The 21807-nt window shown below is 36.2% G+C and overlaps 1 protein-coding gene and 1 long non-coding RNA gene across 3 annotated transcripts in view; one reads left to right on the forward strand and one right to left on the reverse strand.

Moving 5' to 3' along the window:
• Nucleotides 1-21807, forward strand: part of MMP16 (matrix metallopeptidase 16) — a 290552-nt gene that overhangs the window by 126951 nt on the left and 141794 nt on the right. For both annotated transcript variants that reach the window (XM_032869084.1, XM_032869083.1), the window contains exon 2: nt 14918-15066. In XM_032869084.1, the coding sequence (XP_032724975.1) occupies nt 14918-15066 (149 nt within the window). The remainder of the gene's footprint in view (nt 1-14917; nt 15067-21807) is intronic.
• Nucleotides 1929-20560, reverse strand: LOC116874441. The gene is made up of 3 exons (XR_004384000.1): nt 20476-20560; nt 10131-10135; nt 1929-1938 (listed from the first exon to the last, which is right to left on the reverse strand). It is a non-coding gene; the product is annotated as an uncharacterized LOC116874441 (long non-coding RNA).

Raw genomic sequence — 21807 nt, forward strand, 5'->3', positions numbered from 1 at the left:
AGTAGATACATTCTGAACTTTTGGAGTTTATTAAATGCAAGAAAAGAATTTTAAACCAGTTCAGGAAGTAAATGATAGCAATCATAGTGTCTTGAGCAGGAAAGTTAAAAAAAGGAAATGATATTTTAGGATAATTAATCTTTCAGTACTAAGTAGGATAGATCAAAATGGAAAGAATATGGAGCCAGGGAAATGAATTAGGCAATTAGGCAAGTGTTGCAATATTCAAGTGCAAGTAAAGGAGAACCTAGTCTAGGGAAGTGACCTTGGAGATGAAAAGAAGACAGAGGAGCCTTTTTGTAAACTAAGGAGATTTGAATGCCTTGAAATCCTTTTTGAGGTATGTTTAAGTTCTGTTACCATCACCCCAAAGCTCTTCCCTCTGAGGTTTGGCTGACATATCCAGGTGCGCCTTTGGTGCCCATATAAGCTTTCATCAGAATGTTTGCTTCTTTGACACCTTGGCTATGAACACCTTCATAGCAAACACTTTGAAGTTTCTTTGTATCCTTGTGCCTACGATTCAACCCTCCAAAAAACAGTTTGTACTTAAGTGGTATAACAACAGCTGCAACATACTTTATAGCTTACAAAGTTGTATCTGCCTCTCAAATGTATCCTGAAATCATCTTAGCCATCTCCCCAGCTACTGCCAGAATTGCTTTTACTTCCTAACTGTCCCACTTTATTCATATTTTCTCCAATTAATTACCCACACAGTAGCCAGAATGACACTTTCCTAACCCAAATCTGATCATATCACTTAGAGGTTTAAAACCCTTCCCTGCTTTCCATATTATATTCACACATATTAAATGCTATAAGTTACTGCATGACTTGATCATATAACTCTTTCCTAGACTCACTCCCTCTTAGCCAAAGTGGCTTTCTTTCAGTTCCATGAAAATACAAAGCTCTTTCATGCTATTCCACTTATCTGTTACTGTGAAAAAATTAGTCCCAAGGCTTAGCAGGTTAAAACAACAACATCATTCATTTTACTCACAAATCTGTAGTTTGGGCTAGGCTTAGCAAGGGTAGCTTGTATTTATAAGTACTATTCATAGGCTGGGGCTAGAATCATGTGAATGCATATTATTCCCTTGTCTTTCAGTTGATGCTGGCTCATTGGCTGGGACTTCACATGAGAATGTCAAAGGGAATCTACATGTGGCCTCTGTATGTGGCCTTGGCTTCCTTACATTATGGAGACCAGATTCCCGGGTGATTTTCTCTTTCAAGAGAGAGCCAGGCAGAAGACTTTTTTAACATAGCCTTAAAAGTTGGGCAACATCTCATCCTTCCATCATACTCTGTTAATCAAATGCAAGTAATAAGGGGCACCTGGGTGACTCAGTGGGTTAAAGCCTCTCCTTTGGCTCAGGTCATGATCCCAGGGTCCTGGGATCGAGTTCCGCATTGTGCTCTCTGCTCGGCAGGAAGCCTGCTTCCCTTCCTCTCTCTCTGCCTACTTGTGATCTCTGTCTGTCAAATAAATAAATAAAATCTTTTTTTTTTTTTTTAAAAGCAAGTAATAAAACTAGCCCATAATCAAGGGGTGGGGAAATTAGACTCCTCCTTTTGATGGGACAAGTGTCAAAGAAATTGTACACATGTTTTAAACCCACTACCCATGCTTCTGGGCATACTTGCCTGCCCATCTCCCACTTTAGTATGAGCTTCTCTCTTTTTTCTCCTTTGCTTTTTCTTATATTTTGAGCTTCAGTTCAACTCTCAGTTCATGTGTCTTCTTATCCTCTAAATCTAAATTAGATCCTTCAAATAGATTTCACAACACTCTGTTCTGTTTAAAGCGCTTGTTGCAATCTGAAATGATGTGTTTATTTACAGATAGCTTACTTACTGTTAGTCTTCCAAGCCATCATCTAAATATTCCAGGAGACCAAGGGCTACTTCTGTATTGTTCAGTGTGGTGACCTCGAGGCCTAGCCAAGAACTTATACATAATGGGTTTTTAGTAAATATCTCAGTAAAAATCAGTGCACCATGGAAGGGGTTTTTGTTTTGTTTTATTGTTGTTTTTGTTCATTTGTGGTTTTTTTTTAAAGATTTATTTATTTATTTATTTGACAGAGATCACAAATAGGCAGAGAGTTAGGTAGAGAGAGAGGGGGGAAGCAGGCTCCCCGCCGAGCAGAGAGCCTGATGCGGGGCTCAATCCCAGGACCCCGAGATCACAACCTGAGCTGAAGGCAGAGGCCCAACCCACTGAGCCACCCAGGCACCCCTGTTCATTTGTTTTTTAAATTCCATCTTTTTTAGAAGAATTTGGAATACTTCTTACCCTTGAGAAACTTTAATTTCCACTCATTAATCCTAAAACATATATAGTTTTAAAACACAGGTATCTTATTTTGGGAAAAAAAAAAAAAAACCCTCCTAATTTTCACGAAGTATTTATTCTCCAAATCACGTTAATTATAATAGATTTTAAACTCTTTCAACCTTCATACTATGTTATTCCCTTAAAAAATTTTTTTTTCATATTTTCAAGAAGTGTATATACCTTCTGGGGCGAAGGATGCTTTCACAATTTTGAAGCACAGGGTTGTCCCTGGAGATAGAAAGCTGATTACTGAGTGCTGGAAGTTGGAATACATGTGTATTTGTTATTGTTTTTATTTTTTTTAAAGATTTATTTATTTTTTATTTAAGAGAGAGTGTGTGTGTGCGCACAAGGGAAAGGGGGAAGGAGGAGAGGGAGAAAGTCTTCAAGCAGACTCCCCACTGAGTGTGCAACCCAAGTCAGGACTCTGTCTCACAACCCATGAGATCATGGCCTAACCAAAGCCAAGAGTCTGGTGCTTAACTGACTGAGCCACCCAGGAGCCCCTTGTTGTTTATAAATATTCTTCCATTATTCACTCTGTCTTCCAGAGTTCTATCAGGAGAATCTATCCTTATTAATTGTCCTTCCTGACTTCAAAATTAAGTACAAAGGTTAGTGCTTACAAAATCTCAGTACAATAATTAGTTGGTAAAATCAAACCTCTTTTCCTACCATTTGGTGGAGATCAGAAAGACATTTGCCTTGAGAGGGTTATGCTGTTTTGAAAGAAATAGAGGTTTCTCTTTTAGAGAATAAGAACACTTTTCAGCCTTTTGAGAGCTCCTTACTTTTCCTATCTCTTTGCTAGTTGCTAGGGTTCTGTTGGACAGATAAATAATAAAGTCTTTCAGTTGTTTTTTGTTTTGTTTTGTTTTTTCAGCAAAATGTCCCAACTACCCTGGGATGAGACTCAGCTATGTGAAATAAGACAGCTGATTTCTGACCTAGAATGGCCTGCTTGGGTCATCCTTAATCTTATACCATAAAGGCTAGTTTATCAAGAACTCACGCTTCTTCGCTTCCTGACAGTTGCTAGGAATAAGAGCCATTCTAGATTCACACCGAGACTCATATCCCTGGATATCACTTATTTACTCTATAGCCCTGAGCAAGTTGATTAACCCTTCTCAACCTGTTTCCTCATCTGTAAAATGAAGATAATACATCTTACAGGCTTGTTGTGATAATTATATGAGCCAGCGTATTAAGGAGATTAACACTGCACCTGACTTAATAAATGTAAGCTCTTGGTGCGTTGTTTACACTGAATATCAGTACTTTTCTGAAAGCAATTTTCAAGCTGTAAAAACAATTCCACATTGATTTTCATCTCCAGGTGTGGGGATAGAAGTTGAATCTGGAAAGGCAAAGACGAAAACTGCTAAGTGCTTTTCTAACATTGACCCAAACTGTCACTCATATTTTACCTTGTCCGTATTTCCTAGAATTATTCTGAGGTGCCTGGAAGTTACTAACCTTTGCTATGTATGTGATGGGCTGAGATTTATTGTTCACATTTGGAGCCTATTTGTATATGTGATGGGAGAATGAATAATTGGATAGTTAACCCAACCCAGTGGGTTCTCCACTTATCTAGCCCTTGTAATTCCATTACTTCAGCTCATAAAATTGTTCTAGGTGTTGTGCCTATCATGTTGAAAGAGATAGATGAAGATAAAGAACAAACATATAAGTAAACCAAGCCACCACCACAAAGTGATCCTAAGTGCTGTCAGGGACTTAAACAGGATGCTCCGTGGTGCTGGTGGTGGTAAAGTGGGGTCAGGGAAGGTTTTTTTGAAGAAGTCTTATTTGAACTAAATTTTAAAGGATAGAGAGAAATGTATTCTTGTATTTCATACATGGGAAAGGTAAATGCGGTACCCCAAGGCAGGAAAGAATTTAGCTGTTCCTGGGTGAGAAATTAAAAAAATAAATAAATAAATAAGTTAAAAAAGACCATATGCCTGGAATATTAAAAAGGGATACTATGAAAAGAAGTTAAAGATTCAACAGTGACTGTGCATGGACTTGCTGGCCACAGTAAGGAACTTGAGTTTCACATTAAGTCACTGGGAAACTACTGAAGGGTTATAATCAAGTGAATAATATTCTTTGATCTACATTTAAAAAGTTAATTCATACCACTTATTTGAAAAATTAAAAAAAAAAAAAACAGAAGATAACAGGTGTTTTTGAGGAAGAAGAGAAATTGGACCCCCTTGTGCATTACTGGTGGGAATGTAAAATGGTGAAGCCACTGGAAACAGTAAGTCCCTCAAAAAGTTTTATGTAGATTTACCATAAAATGCAGCAATTCCACTTCTAAATATATACCCCCCAAAACTGAAAGCAGGAATTTGAAAAGACATTTGTAGATCAGTGTTTATAACAGCATCCTTTATAATATCCAAAAAGATAGGAAAAACTAAAATTTTGATGGATCAATGGGTAAATGAAAAGGTATATATACATGCAATATCATATTATTCAGCTTTAAAAATGTTACATACTACAAGTTGTAACATGGATGAATCTTGAAACATCCTAGATTAAATAAATCGGATGCAAAAGGATAAATAATGCATGATTCCACTTACATGAGTTACTTATAGTAGTCAAATTCATAGACAGAAAATAGAATAGTGGTTACCAAGAATTGGGAGAAGGGAAGTTTTTACTTAATGCATATAGAATTAGTTTGGAATGATGAAAAATTCAGGAAATGGATAGTGGTGATGGATATATAACAATGTAATGTACTTAATGCCACTGAATTGTTACATTGAAAATGGTTAAAATGGTAAATTTTAGGTTATGTGTCTTTATTTTAAGAAAGAAAGAAAGAATGAATGAATGAATGAATAAGATGAGACAAGAGAGGTAGCAATTGAAAGCAGAGACCAGTTGGAGAATCTTGTAATTTGGGGTCATAAATGATAGTGTCCTAGACAAAGAGGTGTTAGCAGAAATAAGGTTTGCATTCAGGGTAAGTTGAAGCTAAGGAGTGATGATGGATTAGATGTGAATGATGAGGAAAAAGCAGAATTAAAGATAATTCTGTATTGGGGGTGTAAACAGCAGTGCGGAGGCACTCCTGGCATTAGGGCAAAGTCAGGGTTAGAGGGTTAAATTGGTCTGTCATCAGCACATAGATAGTATTTGAAGGATTAATTATAGAAGAGATAACCAAGGAAAGTGTAGATGTAGTTAACTAGCAATATTAAGGCTACAATAAGAAAGTGCTGTGAAAGAATGAATGAAGAAAGGGTAAGTCTCTGGCAAAGAGGGTTACAGTGGTTTTTTTAAACTGTAAAAGTGAAGTGGCCATACATGAAATATTCTAGCATGGAAATAAGAATATTAATTGGCCTGGGCAGATTGGACTGTGCGAGCCTGTTTTGCATTGGTAATTAGAGAAGCCCTTGGAGGTAGGAGTGAGTGTAAACACCCAGAACATAGGCAACCACAATAAGGTATACTTTTGTGATGTGTAATGGGATGGTTTTTTTGCATAAAAACTGAACACTGTCAGTTACTGTAGATATATTTTCAGATGGTCTGCCTTCTTGTTTTGAAATGTGAATAGGTCTCCTAGGATTTCCCAGGATGCAGACAGGCAGCTGGGTCTTTTCCATGTCCAAGAGGCAGCCTAGGATGACAGAGAGAGCCAAGCGTGTGTATCTGTCAGATCTCTGTTTAAATACCGATCTTCCCTCTTATATTGGTGCGTCATTGGCCAAGTTATTTAATCATTCTGGGGGTGTATTCTGTCATTTTAAAAACAGATAATAGTCCTTAATTTACAGACGTGTTATAAAGGATAAAGATAATGCATGTAAATTGGTACGTGGTGGCAGTAAAGGAATGGTTGTTGTTTTTATGGATGTCTGTTGGGAGTGGGACTCAAATTTCTGTGTGACTAAAGAACTCCATGGAACAAAGCAACAAAGGCATACTTTGAGACTAAATCACAAATGCTTGGAATTCATTCTAAGGGATTTCTTCTTCTTTTTTTTTTTTAAGATCTTATTTATTTATTGGATAGAGAGATCACAAATAGGCAGAATGGAAGGCTGGGTGGAGGGTGGACTTTGAGCAGGCTTCCCACTGAGCAGATAGCCTGATGCGGGGCTTGATCCCAGGACTCTGGGCTCATGACCTGAGCTGAAGACAGAGGCTTTGACCCACTGAGCTACCCAGGCATGCCCTAAGGGATTTATTCTATAGGACTTGAGTAGCTTCAATAGTGTATGACGGAAAAGGAAGAACTTGGGAATTGCCCCAGTCAGAATGTAATATATAGATATTGATAAACTGTCTTCTCATCCCTTAGGGAGAGTAAGTATATCACATTGGAGAGAATTTAAGGAAGTAGCTTCATTTTTAAAAATAGAATACTTCCTATCAGATCAGTGGTCTCTTTGATTGCATATCTCCATCAATCAATTTTTTTAATTTACCCTCTCTTATTTATAATTCTATTCATGAACAGATGTACTTAAACTTTGCATATATTGTGAAACATACTTAAAATAGAAATATTAAGATGAGCTAAGGATGTCATAAAATTTAAAATTTAAAAATATTTTTGTTTTCCTTATTAATTGTATTTATATTGTTTTGCTGCTATTAAGACTATCATTAATTATTATCTTGGAGAATTCTGTGACTGACTGCACTGTAATATTGATTTAACACTTTGAAATACAGCAGTTTAAAATTACAATGGCCAAAAAAGACACCTCACCACCTCATAAGGAAACATACATACAGCTTAAAAAGTTGTATCATTAGCTGATTATAACTCATGAGCCTCGTTTTATAATCCTACCCATCAATTATGGAAAAGGTTTTTGGTAAAACTCAGACAGTAATTTTCCATCTTCCATCTCGAGACAGATTACTCTCAAAGTAGCTATTGAGTAGCATACTATTTACAGCCAGTTCCCTTTACAGAAAAAGCCAACACTGTTGTCTTTTTGTAAAAGAAAGGCATAGCTTATTTAAGTTTGACAGCTCTTTAAAGTACTTTTTCGTAAGATAACCAGAAAACATATATGGTACAGGCTATTCTTTTGGTCAGTCCCCATCATATCATAATGTATTCTAAAATTTTTACTTCTAAGATATAACCCATAAATTCATTTAATCTGTCACAGAAAAATAGTGGTATGTTATAATATGCTAGAATCAAGCTATCACAGGTGATTCTGCAAACCCCCCCACACTGTGGAACTCTACCTCCACCTTCCAGACACCTGCTGGAATGTAGGTGATTAATAAATGTCTGTCCATGTGAGTGCCCCCCTATCAATCTGAACATTAAATAAAAGTGAAGTTTATTCCTTCTTATTTTATAGATAAGTGTATTCATGCATAAATGTGTGGATGCACACATTACATAAAATGCTGTGGCATTTTGGGCCTCCATCTCAATGGGACATATTGTACTCCAACTTTGAAGACCCTGAGATTAATCTCCTCATTATCTAGTGTTGGTAAGACATATTCTGCCCCCAGAAAGTAAGGGTGAGTTGAGCTGATCATCTACCTGACTCAGGCTCTAGGGCATGTCTTTTAGAAAATTCACAGGATGCCTTGTACAGCACTTCACTCAACTGGTGTAGTGAAGCACAGATTTGAGGAGAATTTTCCTCTATTTAGATTTGTGAGGTGATTTAAATATAAAATAGAATCATGTTAATGACTAATATAAGTAGTTACTGTTTTGGTAATTATTTCTGTCCCAAAAAACTAGGGATGGTAAGGTGATGCCTTGCTGTTGTTCATTGTTGCTTGAGTTTTGTCTTTTTGAGTTTTTTTGGTTTTGTTTTTTCAGCATGTATGTGTGTGTGCATGTACACTATATATTCATCTTTAAAAATGTAAAACATACTTAGGAAAAACCATAAAAGACACATAAGGAGACCAGTATATCATAGTACTCGAACTTTCCAGTACAATGACTAGCATATGATAGAATCCCAATTAAAACCAACTGTTTTTATTTTTGTTTTTGTTCTGTTTCTTAGTTTGGTGGGGTTTTTTGTTTATTTGTTTGATCACTGGAGCTCAGCCATTACTATTTGATGGGATTTGCTCCCATAGCTATGGAATACCAACTACAGTTCACTCGTATGCAGAATGGAAAATCTCTCCCTAGCCTTTATATCCTAAGTTTTCAGTTTCTATCATAAATTAGAGAATTTCATGTTAAGGTGAAAAATATGGTCATCATGATCATTATAAGTTTTACTAATGATCCAGCTGTTTTCCATCTCCTTGTTCAAATGAAGGTTGTCTCTTGATTGCTTCGATGTTCACTGGCGTAACTTTTGGTCCTTCCACTGTTTGATTTCCATTTAAGAAGCCATTTAAATAGACAGTAAAATTCTAAAAGAATTGAATTCTATGTGTGCAATTTCATACACTGCTTCATTCATGGTAGGGATGCGATGGTGATTTAGAACCCATTTAGATTTTTGAATGAACAGAAAGGCTAATTTCTGCCTCATTAACTTATCCTATGAATTTTCAATTTGACCAATTCTGAATGACTACTCCCACATCAGTTTAGTTTTTTGGTTAATAGGTAGTTATAATTCATATTTATAGCCACTTTTCAGACTAGAAAATTTAGCCCCTAAATCCTGCCCTTCTTTATAACTATTAAATATATGCTATTTTCAGGGGAAAATGTCCTTAAGCCTCTGCTAACTCCATAGGTAATATACAAAATAGGGGATTGACACTTTTTAGTTGTTAATTTTAGTTAATAATAGAATTTTAACAAATAACATTTAGAAGTCTCATACTAAAGGAGGGAAAATAATTTTATAATATTGAAAACTATTAAAAATGCTTTCCTTCAGTCTATGTTATCAGGAAAGTCAATTAATTGTATCAGAATATATGTTAATCATTATATATGTAAATATTTTTGTTAATAAATAATGTTAAAATTTAACATGAATTCAATAATTTTAAAAATGACATCCCAAATCAAAAGTTATACAATTGTGTAAATTGAAGTGATTGTTTCTAAATAAATACCATAAAATGCTATAAAGTAAATACTAGAAATAAAACTATTACCTCTGCCCTTTTCCTTCTATATTGAGTGCTGTAATTTGGATCATATGATCACTGGGCCCGTGGACCTTGCATTTGGCCACACCACACATGAGCTGCAGTGAGCTATACCTGAAATTACTGGCTCAGTCACAAATAGACATGTGGTCTGGCAAAGTGATTTTTCAAGTTAAATAAAATTCCAAACCATACCTCTTTTCTTCACCTCCAGTAATTTCCATAATATCTAAAATATATCCTTACCAGCCCTAGTAAATTCATTAGTTTAATTATTTAAATTCTTCTTGGAAAAATTTCAAGATGTTTCCTCTGTATGTTGGGTCCTGCTAGTGATGGAATTTTAATCTGCTTCTTGCATTTGTGATTCACCATGAATAGGAGTATCTTAATGTTCTATTAAGGCATCGATAAACTTACTAGCTTTAACAACTGGAGGAAAATTTGTTTCTCTAGATTTTAGTACTGGCCTGAGAGACTAAATAAAAATATGTATTCTAAAAATCCTCTGTTTATATTTGGTGTTAGTCATGAAAACTGCTAATGTTTTCCTTTTGTTGTTGATAACCATCTTCCAGGATACCACACTGATATATGGTATGGATAGCTGAGTCGATTAACACAGGTTTTCCTAATATGGTTACATGAAGTATTAAGTGACAAAGATACTCTTTCTTAAGGGATTTACTAAAACTTTGTATGCCTGCTCCTCGTATTTATATTACAGTCTGGTAAAGGCAATATCTATTGGCACGGAATTGAATATGTAAATGTTTACGTTTCGTGGCTTGGTAAGTCCCCTCACTCTGCAGAGATCCTCACTCTTCTGGTCGTTCCTCCATCTGAATGGTCACTAAGTACAGGAAATTGGTTTTGTCTCCGAAATAGCAAGATAATTTGATTATGTTAGTAACACAGGGAAGGTAATTCAAGGTTAGACACTGTTGCCGAATTTGAGGTTCTGTGATGGCTTGTTTTTTTGTTTTTTTTTGTTTTTTTTTAAGATTTTATTTATTTATTTGACAGACAGAGATCACAAGTAGGCAGAGAGGCAGGGAGAGAGAGAGGAAGGAAGCAGGCTGCCTGCTGAGCAGAGAGCCCGATGCGAGGCTCGATCCCAGGACCCTGAGATCATGACCCGAGCCGAAGGCAGAGGCTTTAACCCACTGAGCCACCCAGGCGCCCCATGATTGCTTGTTTTGATGATAATGACATGGGCTAACTCCCAGACAGTAAAAGGAGGCAAGTTGTGCCTCCAGAGAAACCTGTTTCTTGATAGTTTTCCAGTGCTCTCAAGTGCATGTGTCCATCCAGTAAGCAAAAGAGGGCAAAAGAAAGAAAACAAAATAAAAACAAGTTATCTTTCCTCACAACTCTTGATTCCTTACATCTTAATCTGAATTTCAGTCTTGCCCCATTCCAAGGACAGGTCTTAACCTGAGCAGGAATAATTTCAAGAACTCAGAGCAATTAGTAAACATAAAATAATAATATGATGGATGGAGCAAAAAATGCTGGTGTCTTTATGTATTCTCAATCCTCACATCAAACCTGCAAATTCAACATCATTTCCCCCAGATGCATACATGAGGAAATCATTCCTTAATTACTAATTACTTAATTATCCATTATATGCATTTGAGAGCACTAAAATGTGTGTGTGTGTGTGTGTGTGTGTGTGTGTGTGTGTATACATATGTATATATCAAGAGACAAGCAATCTCAGAAGGCAAGTTTATTTCCTGTTACCCAGGAGAGCAATATTTTAAAAACAATGTTTAAAACAGGGATCTAGGGGTGCCTGAGTGGCTCAGTGGGTTAAAGCCTCTGCCTTCGGCTCAGGTCACGGTCCCAGGGTCCTGGGATCGAGCCCCACATCAGGCTCTCTGCTCGACGGGGAGCCTGCTTCCTCCTCTCTCTCTCTGCCTATCTCCTCTGCTTACTTGTAATCTCTGTCTGTCAAATAAATAAATAAAAATCTTAAAAAAAAAACAGGGATCTATTTCATAACACTGTATGAGGAGTCTATGAAGTCTAAAGTATGAAGTCTCTGGTATAGTCTTCAAGGGATAAGGTGTACCTTCAAATATTACTTTGTATACTTAATTTAATTTTCTATCAAATAAGATATTAAGGGTTGTAATTTAATAGAAAAGAGACAGGTTTTCTATGTCACTTATGTCATAATTCAATTTTTGTTTTTTTAATTACTTTTATTAACATATAATGTGTTATTTGCCCCAAGGGTACAAGGTCTGTGAATCATCAGGCCTGCACATTTCACAGTACTCACCATAGCACATACCCTCCCCAATGTCCATAACCCAGCCACACTTTCTCTACCCATCTACCCCCCAGCAACCCTCAATTTGTTTTGTGAGATTGAGTCTTCATATTTCAATTTTTAAAATTTCCTTTTCTTTATTCTAGATTGATAGGGTGCCAAGGCTACCCACCATACTCTATTTCTGTAATACAAGGGTTTTGTTCTATAGACATAGAATAAGGTAGCTTATAACAAAGTTTCATATACTTCTGTGATGATTATGGACAGGGGTTTGAATCTGATATACACTGTTTATACCTGATCTTCATTCATTGGTGACTTAAGAGTCAGCATTTACAAAGCTCTAGGGATTTTGGCCATAGTGGTTTTCTACCATTGATGCTGAGTGTCCTGTCCACCTTGTATTTGGTCAGTTTTATATCACCATAGTGACCAACTTAGTCTCCTCCAAGCAGCATTAGCATCTTATGTAGGGCTATTTGGTACACATTTCTTTTCTCTATCATATAAAAAATGACCAGACTCTCAGAATTCTGTGGTGTGGACACTTAAAGAAGTAATTAGTATAAGACAAAAACAAACTGAAGAGACTATCCTCTCTCAGTGTTTAAGATTATTTAGGCACTTATTTATTTGTTTTTCCCTGCAGTTTCCATATTGAGTAGTAGATGTAAAGAAGCACTGTGGATCAAATTAATACTTTGGGTCATTGTAGGTATAATTACTTGTTTTTTATAGCCACCTAGAGTATGATTGTCCACAGCAGTTTTTGTTTTAATAAGAAATATTATTGATGGCTTGCTGGTTTCATACTCTTAATATGACACTGATATGCTTGATTTTCCACTGTTTGGTGGAAAGATGCATTGCAGCTTTCCATTGAGAATTATTCCTGGTCAGTTCTTGATGATGTCAGAGATTTCTTGATTAACAAATAACAATGATATTAAGAAAGATAAACTCAAGGTGGCCTATAATCTCAATGACAGTTATCAGACAAAACAAATTTTGACTATAAAATGGTAGGTCCTGTAGGTTTTCTGATATTTTTCAATTAAAAAGAATTATCCACTTCTTGGTCATTTAGAAAAAACTGACTTTCATGGTAAATGGCATAATAGAAAAGAGAACTTGAAGAAAAATCACAATTTTTTTTTATTATTCCAACTCATTTGTTTGAAAGGGTAAGGCATAAATCAATATGCATTTTTATAACATGCTTTTTTCACTATCCATCTAAAATTTATATATTTTATAGTCTTTCTATTTGTATATAAATCATAGGGTTTATTATTAACAGTTTTCTCTTTGCTGTCACTATAAATGACGTGGTTGCCAGTAGCTGAGCACCCATGAGTAACCTAGCAACAAGTCAGCTCTCTAACAAGTAAGAAATAAATGCAAACAAAGTGTTATGGGAAAAAAGAGTTCAATTTCAGAATATTAGTGCATGTATACTGCTAAATATCAAGATGAAATCTTCTAATTTGGGGGAAATTACATTACAATAGGTATTGAATTTTCTAGTAAATAATACATTGCCAGTAAAATCTTGTCTCCTTCATTCAGAAAACAAATGGAATCTATTTCAGACTGCAGCACTGTTGACTAGGTAACTGAATATATGTGTCTTCCCTGGAACCCTATTCATTACAGATTAGATGAGAGAAGTGTCTTGGCATGTTTTCATTATGTGGTAGATGAGTTTACTAGATGGAGTTTTAACAGTAAACCTTCCTGACAGTGAGGTATTGTTGATCTCTTAAATAGTTTTAGAATAAATGTTTTATATTATTTTCAAAGGGTTGTGCTTATAGTTCTGAACTTCTGGGGGCATGATTTTCTTAGAAAAACTATGAAAGACTCCACCTTGTTTTTTCACATGTTAAAACTTTGGTATATTTAATATCAGTCTCTTCTGGTGAAATTTAATTTATATAATTACTGTTTGTTTTCACTGAGAAAATAGCACTCCTCTCTGTTAGTTGTCAGGTCATAGTGGAGGTAGATCAGGTATTGGGGGAAAGCTGTAACTTGATGGGATCATCATTGGTATGATGAATAGAGCCAGGTAGAGAGGGAAATACATACTGGCGAGTACCTTCCATTAAATAGCACAGCTTCTATTCTGTGTGACAGGCAGAATTACTTGGCCTTTCTCAATTTGACAGGCAGTTCATGCACTTAAAGAAATCTTAGTGCCCCATGGAAGATTGAGGTAAGGGACAGAAGGATGGGTTAGGAGCTGAGCATATGATTTTACATTTAAAATGAATGCATAGAATGGTAGAACTGGAAAGCATCCTCTCTCTGCTGAAAAATTTTGTTTTCCCCAAATACCCTGAGTTTTAGGTTACTTTGAAAATCTGACGTTAAATGACTGAATTGTTGCTACAATCACGCTTGGGATGTGAGCTCAACTCTGACCTCTTTCTCTCACTATCCACACAGATCTCCCTTCTCTGGAGAAGAGGAGAATAAAAAACATGAGATCCTTAAAGAGAGACCCAAACATACTTACCAAGATAGTCTGATTTCATCTATATATGAGAAGTTTGGTCACTTACATTGTTTGGATTGAAGTGAGTCACCTTAAATAAATGAAAGACTATTCTTTACATGAGAAACACTTACCTCCCTGGAAGGCATTTAGCTACAAATGAATAGATCAATTGCATGAAATTTGTACTCAAAATGTCATGACAGAATAATATGGTCTATATTGTTGATGTTACTCATGATGGCTGCAGTCCTTGGTTAGTTGTTCAGGAAAGTGGCATTTTAGATGCAGCTTATGCACATTAACTACCCCTTTTAGCACAGATGTCTCTTTGGGGTTATTGTTGAAAAGGTATCATTCCTTATTTGGGGAAGTTGAGTTCCTAGAGGGCAGGGATCATCTTATTTGTTTCTTTTATCCAATATTGAGTATTCTTGTAAATAGTGAGCTTGCAACAAATGACTAACTTTTCTTTTCAGTTAGTGTTTGTAGGGGTGCTAGAAAGATTCACAACAAAAACCAAATTTATATTAAACTACAGAATAGATGTTAAAAAGAGGTAAAAAATCTTAATACATGCCCTTGTAGAGGAAATAATGTTTAAAGATCCACTGTGGACATAACTTAATTACTGTACAGTTATGGTTCAATTATGAGGTTGATCTAAAAGGAACTGTCCTTATTGCAGGTTTGGTTACAAAAGTACGGCTATCTTCCACCAACTGACCCCAGAATGTCGGTGCTGCGCTCTGCGGAGACCATGCAGGCCGCCTTAGCTGCCATGCAGCAGTTCTACGGCATTAACATGACAGGAAAAGTGGACAGAAACACAATTGAGTAAGTAATGGCATCCACACTCTTCTTTCTGTGGTCCTTGAGTCAAACCTAGTAGTCTGAGAAAGTTCAACCACAAGTGGAACAATTTGTCCTATTCTTTGGAATTTAACCTGTCTCAACCCTCCTCCCCTAGGACGTCAGGTTTGTCAGAGTCAAATTTACTCACTTGACTTTAGCTACACTTCTTCAGAATAAGAGGGGAGAAAGGAACAATGAGAGTTAGAGTAAATGTACAGTTGAAGCTGTTGCAGGAAGAGCTACGTCAGTGATGCGTTGGAGCCGGCTTGTGCTGCTGGTGTGGACATACTGGACACATCTCTTCCCTGTTAAGTGACATGATATCAATAGCTTGAAATTGGCCGAAATAGGAATATTAAGGAAAATGGGACACAATACAAATCCAGGCTCTTTTTGAGGGAAAGGGTGTTAGAGAGTCACTTAACCGTTTATTAGCCTCCAATTTGTGGTCATTCTCTACATGAGTTAAATCAAGAAGAGGTTCACTGAAAGTCTCTCCTTTTAATTTTTGATTAGCAAATGGATTGTTTCTACTCTTTAATAATATTTGTGATTTTATGGATTGATTCATCAATCATTTGTTCATTTATTTATTCAACCAATGACTCATTACTGGGCATTTCACCTGTGAAAGAGGCATATACAGATCGGAGGACAGAATTTCTTCTTCAGAGGAACCAGGTTAACTGTGTAGCTAGACATAATCACAAATTATTTTAGCACAGGTACACCATAAGTTCTGCAACATTATGAAACGGCATTATTGTTTTTGGACAGCAAAGGAGGAAGTGATTAATTCTCTGAGTGCAGGGAAGAATCATCTGTGTTTATCGAGTCCTTGATACTCGGAAGTAAATCTACTACATCATTTAATACGATCATCATACATCAACCCTCCACAGTAGGCAAGACAAGGATACATTTTTCTCTCTAATTTTTCAAATAAAGGAACTGAAAGTCAAAGGCTAAGTGAAGTCCAGAGGAGTTGCAGTATCCAGACCTTTTGATGTTTTGTTGGAGAACTTTCTACTATACCATGTTGTGGATCTCAAGAAATGACACATTTATTTTTCTTTTTAAACCTTAAATACTTGAAATTACTTAGTCCAGATATATATACTTTTTATATATTAAACTAATTCAATATGTAATTTAAAAATTATATTTTGCCTTCTAATACTTACAGCATGATATTAGTCATATAATTTCTATTTCATCAAGATAGGATGAGTACATGATAAAAGGCTTGAAGATTAAACATTAAAGCAGTTTGGCAAAATAAATATAATTACCTCTCCTAGCATTTTTAAGAGATAGATAAATATTAACTTTGGTATACCATCTGGGAAAAATAGAACCAAGAATTAATATAATGCATTCTGCAAGAATGAGGAACTTGTTATTAGTATTGGGAATAGAACTTGGATATTTTGAACCTGCTGCCCTCTATTCATTGCAATTCGCCATTAAGAGTGTCCTAAATAAATATAGCTTTAAATTAATTTTTATTACAATTATAAATTAATTTTAAAGATAGCTTATTAAGTTAATAAGCAAACCCACAAGTCCTACATTTTGTTGCTGCGTAAAGTACAGAATTCCCTTTAAATCATACTTCTAATCCCAACATTTTACAAAGTGCTCTAAACAGCTTTTGTGCTCCCTAATGCAGAGCTGTTATCTTCTGATTCACTTTCTTGGGCCATATGACACAGTTTTTAAAAACACAATAAATTGAGAGCTTGGGAAACAAATTCCTTTGAATCTGCTTATTACCAGATATTAAAATTCAGAAAGCGGAGTTCTATAGAAGGTGGCATCTGTGTTTCCTCTCCGTTTTGAGAGCTCCTGCTGGTCATTGGGAGCACTCAAGATGGATAGGTTTGATTTCCTGAGATAGCTGGAAAAAGGTCTTTGTCAGGAGATGATGGAAGAGGAATGTGCAGGATTTATTTAGGCTGCTTAGGTGGAAAGGGTCTGAACGGTTTTTAGTTGTTCTCCAGCAGGACAATGTCAAATGCAGAGGTCCAGAAAAAGACCCCATGTCCTTTTCTGCCACACAGTGGCTAAGATTCCAGACCAGGAGAAATGATTGTGTCGGTGTGTAGGAGTTAAAGTAGAATTTCTGTGAATTATAGCATTGTAGAGAAAAGATCAACTATATAGGCAACCTTTAATTTAAAACCAACCAGTGTTTTGGTCTGTTTGTTTGGTTTTCTTTAACCAAACTTTGTTCTAAGTCAGTTTTTTTTCTTTTTTCTTTTTTTGTTTTGAATTGGAAATGCATTTTTTTCTTTACATACAGTATTATTTTTAGGTGAGCCCACTAAAGCTCTATTAAACCTTCATCACCGTTCCTTCCTAGGTGACCCTGCTTCCTCTGTCCCCTCTGGCACCCACATTGTCACTCAGACTAGAAACCCTGTGGCTTCATCGGCCTCCTGTCTGTTTTTTTCCACTGATGTATCCCCAGTCCCGAGGTAGTGTTGCGCAGGGTACTCAGCTCAAATAATGTACTATTTTTGGAAGTATAATCCCCATAATCATGCTACTTAAGCAATTGTCTGTGCTTTTATAATCTCAAATGTGTCGTAACAATCCCTGCTGAAATTGTACTCTATTATTTTACATAGCCAAATTATAAAGTATGAGTTTTTATCTAAACCTTATCACATAAAATATGGACTACAATTATAGACCTAAAATTACTCCTCAGTATTAAAATAAATGGCTTAAGAATCATTTTCAGATGCTATAAACTTTTATCTAATTGTAGGCTCTTGTCAAGATCAGTTGTTTTTAAATTAAATTATGTCCTCCTTTGTCAGACAGACATTTGATGCATTCGGTCTGTAGTTCTTGAGTAATTAAAAGTAATGATGCAGTTGTGGTGATTCCTATATTATGTTGAAGAAGTTAACCATTTTCCAGTGACAAATTTAAGTATTACCTTAAATGGCTTATTATATTGCTTTCATATCAGTTAGCATTGGTGTTGGAGAGACAGGAAGAAATACTTTACTCCCCTACCCCAAAATGAGCTCGTTATCATCTGTTACAATGGTTCAAAATTGTGGGTTGCTTAGCTAATTTTTATAAGCAAGCTTACTTAAATTCCTTAGTAAGTGAAGCAATTTATGTTATGCATGAAAAAAAGATTGTATTTAGCATGGAGGGAAAAAGGTAGCAAGGCAGTAATAAAAATAAGGCTAATGTGTTTTTACAACATTAATGGTAGTATTTTAAAATTTTAATTCATCTTCTATGTGTGCATATTATCATGCATTGAAGCATGCTTGATGAGATATCATTTTAAGGTGAACTTTCTTTTTTATCTCCCTCCATATATATGTATATACATATACATACACATATATGTGTGCACACATAAATATGCAAATATAGACATATATTCACACATATATAGGATGATCTGAGTTATTCTGCTTATTAATTCATCTTAGTTAAAATTAATTTAAGACAGAATGTATAGCTTTTTTCAAATAATTATTATGAAACCCCAGTGTATTTGAATTCTCCTAATTTGAGAATTGAAATATTTATTTAGTTATATCAAGAACCATAAGCTTTGAGGCTTAATTTTCAGTATGTTTCATGAGTTTCAGTCATTTGTCTAAATTATCAAGTTAAGACTCTTTCAATCTAGGTATAAAAGATAGGTTCGTCAGTAATTAAATTTCTTTTTCTTTATTTCTGATTATAGCAATAGGTTTGAAACACTTTAACATTATAGGATGGATCAGTCCTTATTTTGGTAACTACAGAATGGTGGCTGCTAGCTAAATCAGCCCCATTCCCCCTCTAGAAGGTGAAAGGGGAAAGCTTAAACGAGAGCTGACAGTAGCTGAGCTTTTTCTTCACGTTGCAGATCATGGAGGCTTATTACATCTCTTTTCTGTGATCAGGTTTTCAAGTACCCTAACTGCAGTTTCAGCTTTGTGAATAAGCTGTGTCCATGGAGGTCGTTCATGAGTGGATAGAAAAAAGAAACTGTGGACCCGAGTGAGCTGTCATCCTAGCTACATTTTGAGCCCTAAGCTAATTTACTTTAGAAAATCTTCTTCACGACTCCTGGACTTTGTTCTCTGAGTACAAATAAAACCTAAGGATTTTTTTAAATTCATAAAAATTAGCATTTTTAAAAATTTGTAAAATGATCTTTTGGGGGCAACTGTAAATAGTAGCTATTACTCATACCTTCCATTAGAACATGGAAGAGTCTGGAGGATAGAAACCTGTTAATTATGCAGATGAACATTTTCTTACATTACTAATCCATAAGGCAGGAGATACAATTTTGTGAGGTTTTTTTTTCTCCCTGGTTAAAACAGGTATATGTATACAGAGCCCCTGTGTGGTACCACTCCAATTCCAAGGGACACCACTCCCATAGTATGCTTTTTATTGAAATACTGTCTTCCTATAGCCCCACTCTGGGGGCACCAGGTGAGTGGACTCAACCTGAAGGCATCCTTGACAGTCATACAATCAGAGGCCTGATATGTTTGACTTGAATACCCAACTCTTGAAAAAAAAAAAAAAAAAACAAGAACAAAAAGGGTTACTGACCTATGATCCAGCAATTGCACTACTGGGTATTTACCCCAAAGATACAGAGGAGGTGAAAAGAAGGGCCATATGCACCCCAATGTTCATAGCAGCAATGTCAACAATAGCCAAACTGTGGAAGGAGCCAAGATGCCCTTCCAGAGACCAATACACAATGGAATATTACTCAGCCATCACAAAGGTTGGATACCCAACTTTGGCATTGACATGGATGGAACTGGAGGGGATTATGCTAAGTGAAATGAGTCAAACAGAGAACGTCAATTATCATATGGTTTCACTTATTTGTGAAACATAAGGAATAGCATGAAGGACATTAGGAGAAGGAAGGGAAAATGAAGAGGAGTGGGGATCAGAGGGGGAGATGAACTGTGAGAGACTGTGGACTCCTGGAAACAAACTGAGGGTTTTAGAAGGGAGTGAGGTAAGGGGATGGATGAGCCTGGTGGTGGATATTTTATTATTTTATTTTATTTATTTTATATTTTATTTATTTTATTTTATTTATTTGACAGAGAGGGAGAGAGAGAGAGAGACAGTGAGAGGGAACATAAGCAGGGGGGGCAGAAGAGGGAAAAGCAGGCTTCTCGTGGAGCAGGGAGCCCAATGTGGGGCTTGATCCCAGGACCCTGGACGGTGACCTGAGCTGAAGGCAGACGCTTAATTACTGAGCCACCCAGATGCCCCCCTACCCCGGTGATGGCTATTGAGGGCATGCATTGCATGGAGCACTGGGTGTTAAATGCAAATAATGAATCATGGAACACTACATCAGAAAGTAATGATGTACTGTATGATGACTAACATAATAATAAAAGAAAGAAAAGAAATAAAAAAGATTAAAAAATTACTGAAACCAATGACACTCATATATAGTGGCTTTTATTACTGCAAATTTGTTTAGAAGTTTGCAGCTGCTTTATTTACATAAAACAGAAGATTGTGTCTCTGTTGGTATCTGTATTATCAAAATACCAGGATATCCCTGTTTTGCATAACAAGGGATGTTAACACATAGGTCAAGGTGATCTAAAACGTGTTATTATCAGTGTGTTGCTACTGCTGCTGCTTCTGCTACTAGTACAGCTGCTTCCTGATGTTTGTAAAATAATAATAATTATGATAAATTAATAGTCATAGCAGTTGCTATTTACCAGGCACTGTTCTAAGTGTTTCACATGATTTAACTGCTTTAATCCTCACATTAATTCAATAATATTATCACTTCCATTTTCTAGATAAGGAAATGGAGAAACAGAAAGAAATAGTAGCCAGACCACTAGCCCACGGCTGGGGAGCTGGTGGAGTTGGGTTGGGAGCCCTAGCGTTTGGCCCTAGGATCCCTGCTCCTAACTTTTACAGTATTACTCCTCTCAAAAACATTGATGTCAGATATTTTTCCTTTCTGAGTTCAGTTAAAGAAATTACTAATGATCTGCCCAACTAATTTTTTTAAAGATTTTATTTATTTATTTGACACACAGAGAGAGAGATCACAAGTAGGCAGAGTGGCAGGCAGAGAGAGAGGGGAGAAGCAGGTTCCCTGCTGAGCAGAGAGCCCCAATGCGGGGCTCAATCCCAGTACCCTGAGATCATGACCTGAGCTGAAGGCAGAGGCTTAACCCACTGAGCCACCCAGGCACCCCGTGCCCAACTAATCTGAGAATGTTCTGGGTTCTAAACAATTAAGTCAGTATTGACTATCAGTATTACATTTATGCAAACTGAGGTAATGCCATTATTTACACCTTAAAACTACAAAATGACTTCCTTGTATCTCCCTCCCAAACCCAGTGCCCATTCCCATGTCTTTGTTTCCTTTGGAATGCCAACTTAAAATTCTTGGCAAATGAGTCAGTAAAGAAGCACTTGTATATGGGCTATGTATTGACATGCAGAAAAATGAGTGTGTTTTAGCAATGGTACTTTCACAAAAGCACTGCTTGAAAATAGCGCTCAATCAGGTGATATAGTTGTTAACCTGAGGTGAAACAATCAATCAATTCTACTTGTACATGTAGAGTTTTGCACTCTTGTGTACAAGTATATATGGGTTTTATCAGATTGATATATGAATACAACTAATACTTGGTGCATGATAACTAGGAAGAAATCCCAGTGTCAGACTCTACC

This window comes from Lontra canadensis, unplaced genomic scaffold, assembly GCF_010015895.1.
Source record: "Lontra canadensis isolate GAN:19392208 unplaced genomic scaffold, GSC_riverotter_1.0 scaffold37, whole genome shotgun sequence".
NCBI lineage: Eukaryota > Metazoa > Chordata > Mammalia > Carnivora > Mustelidae > Lontra > Lontra canadensis.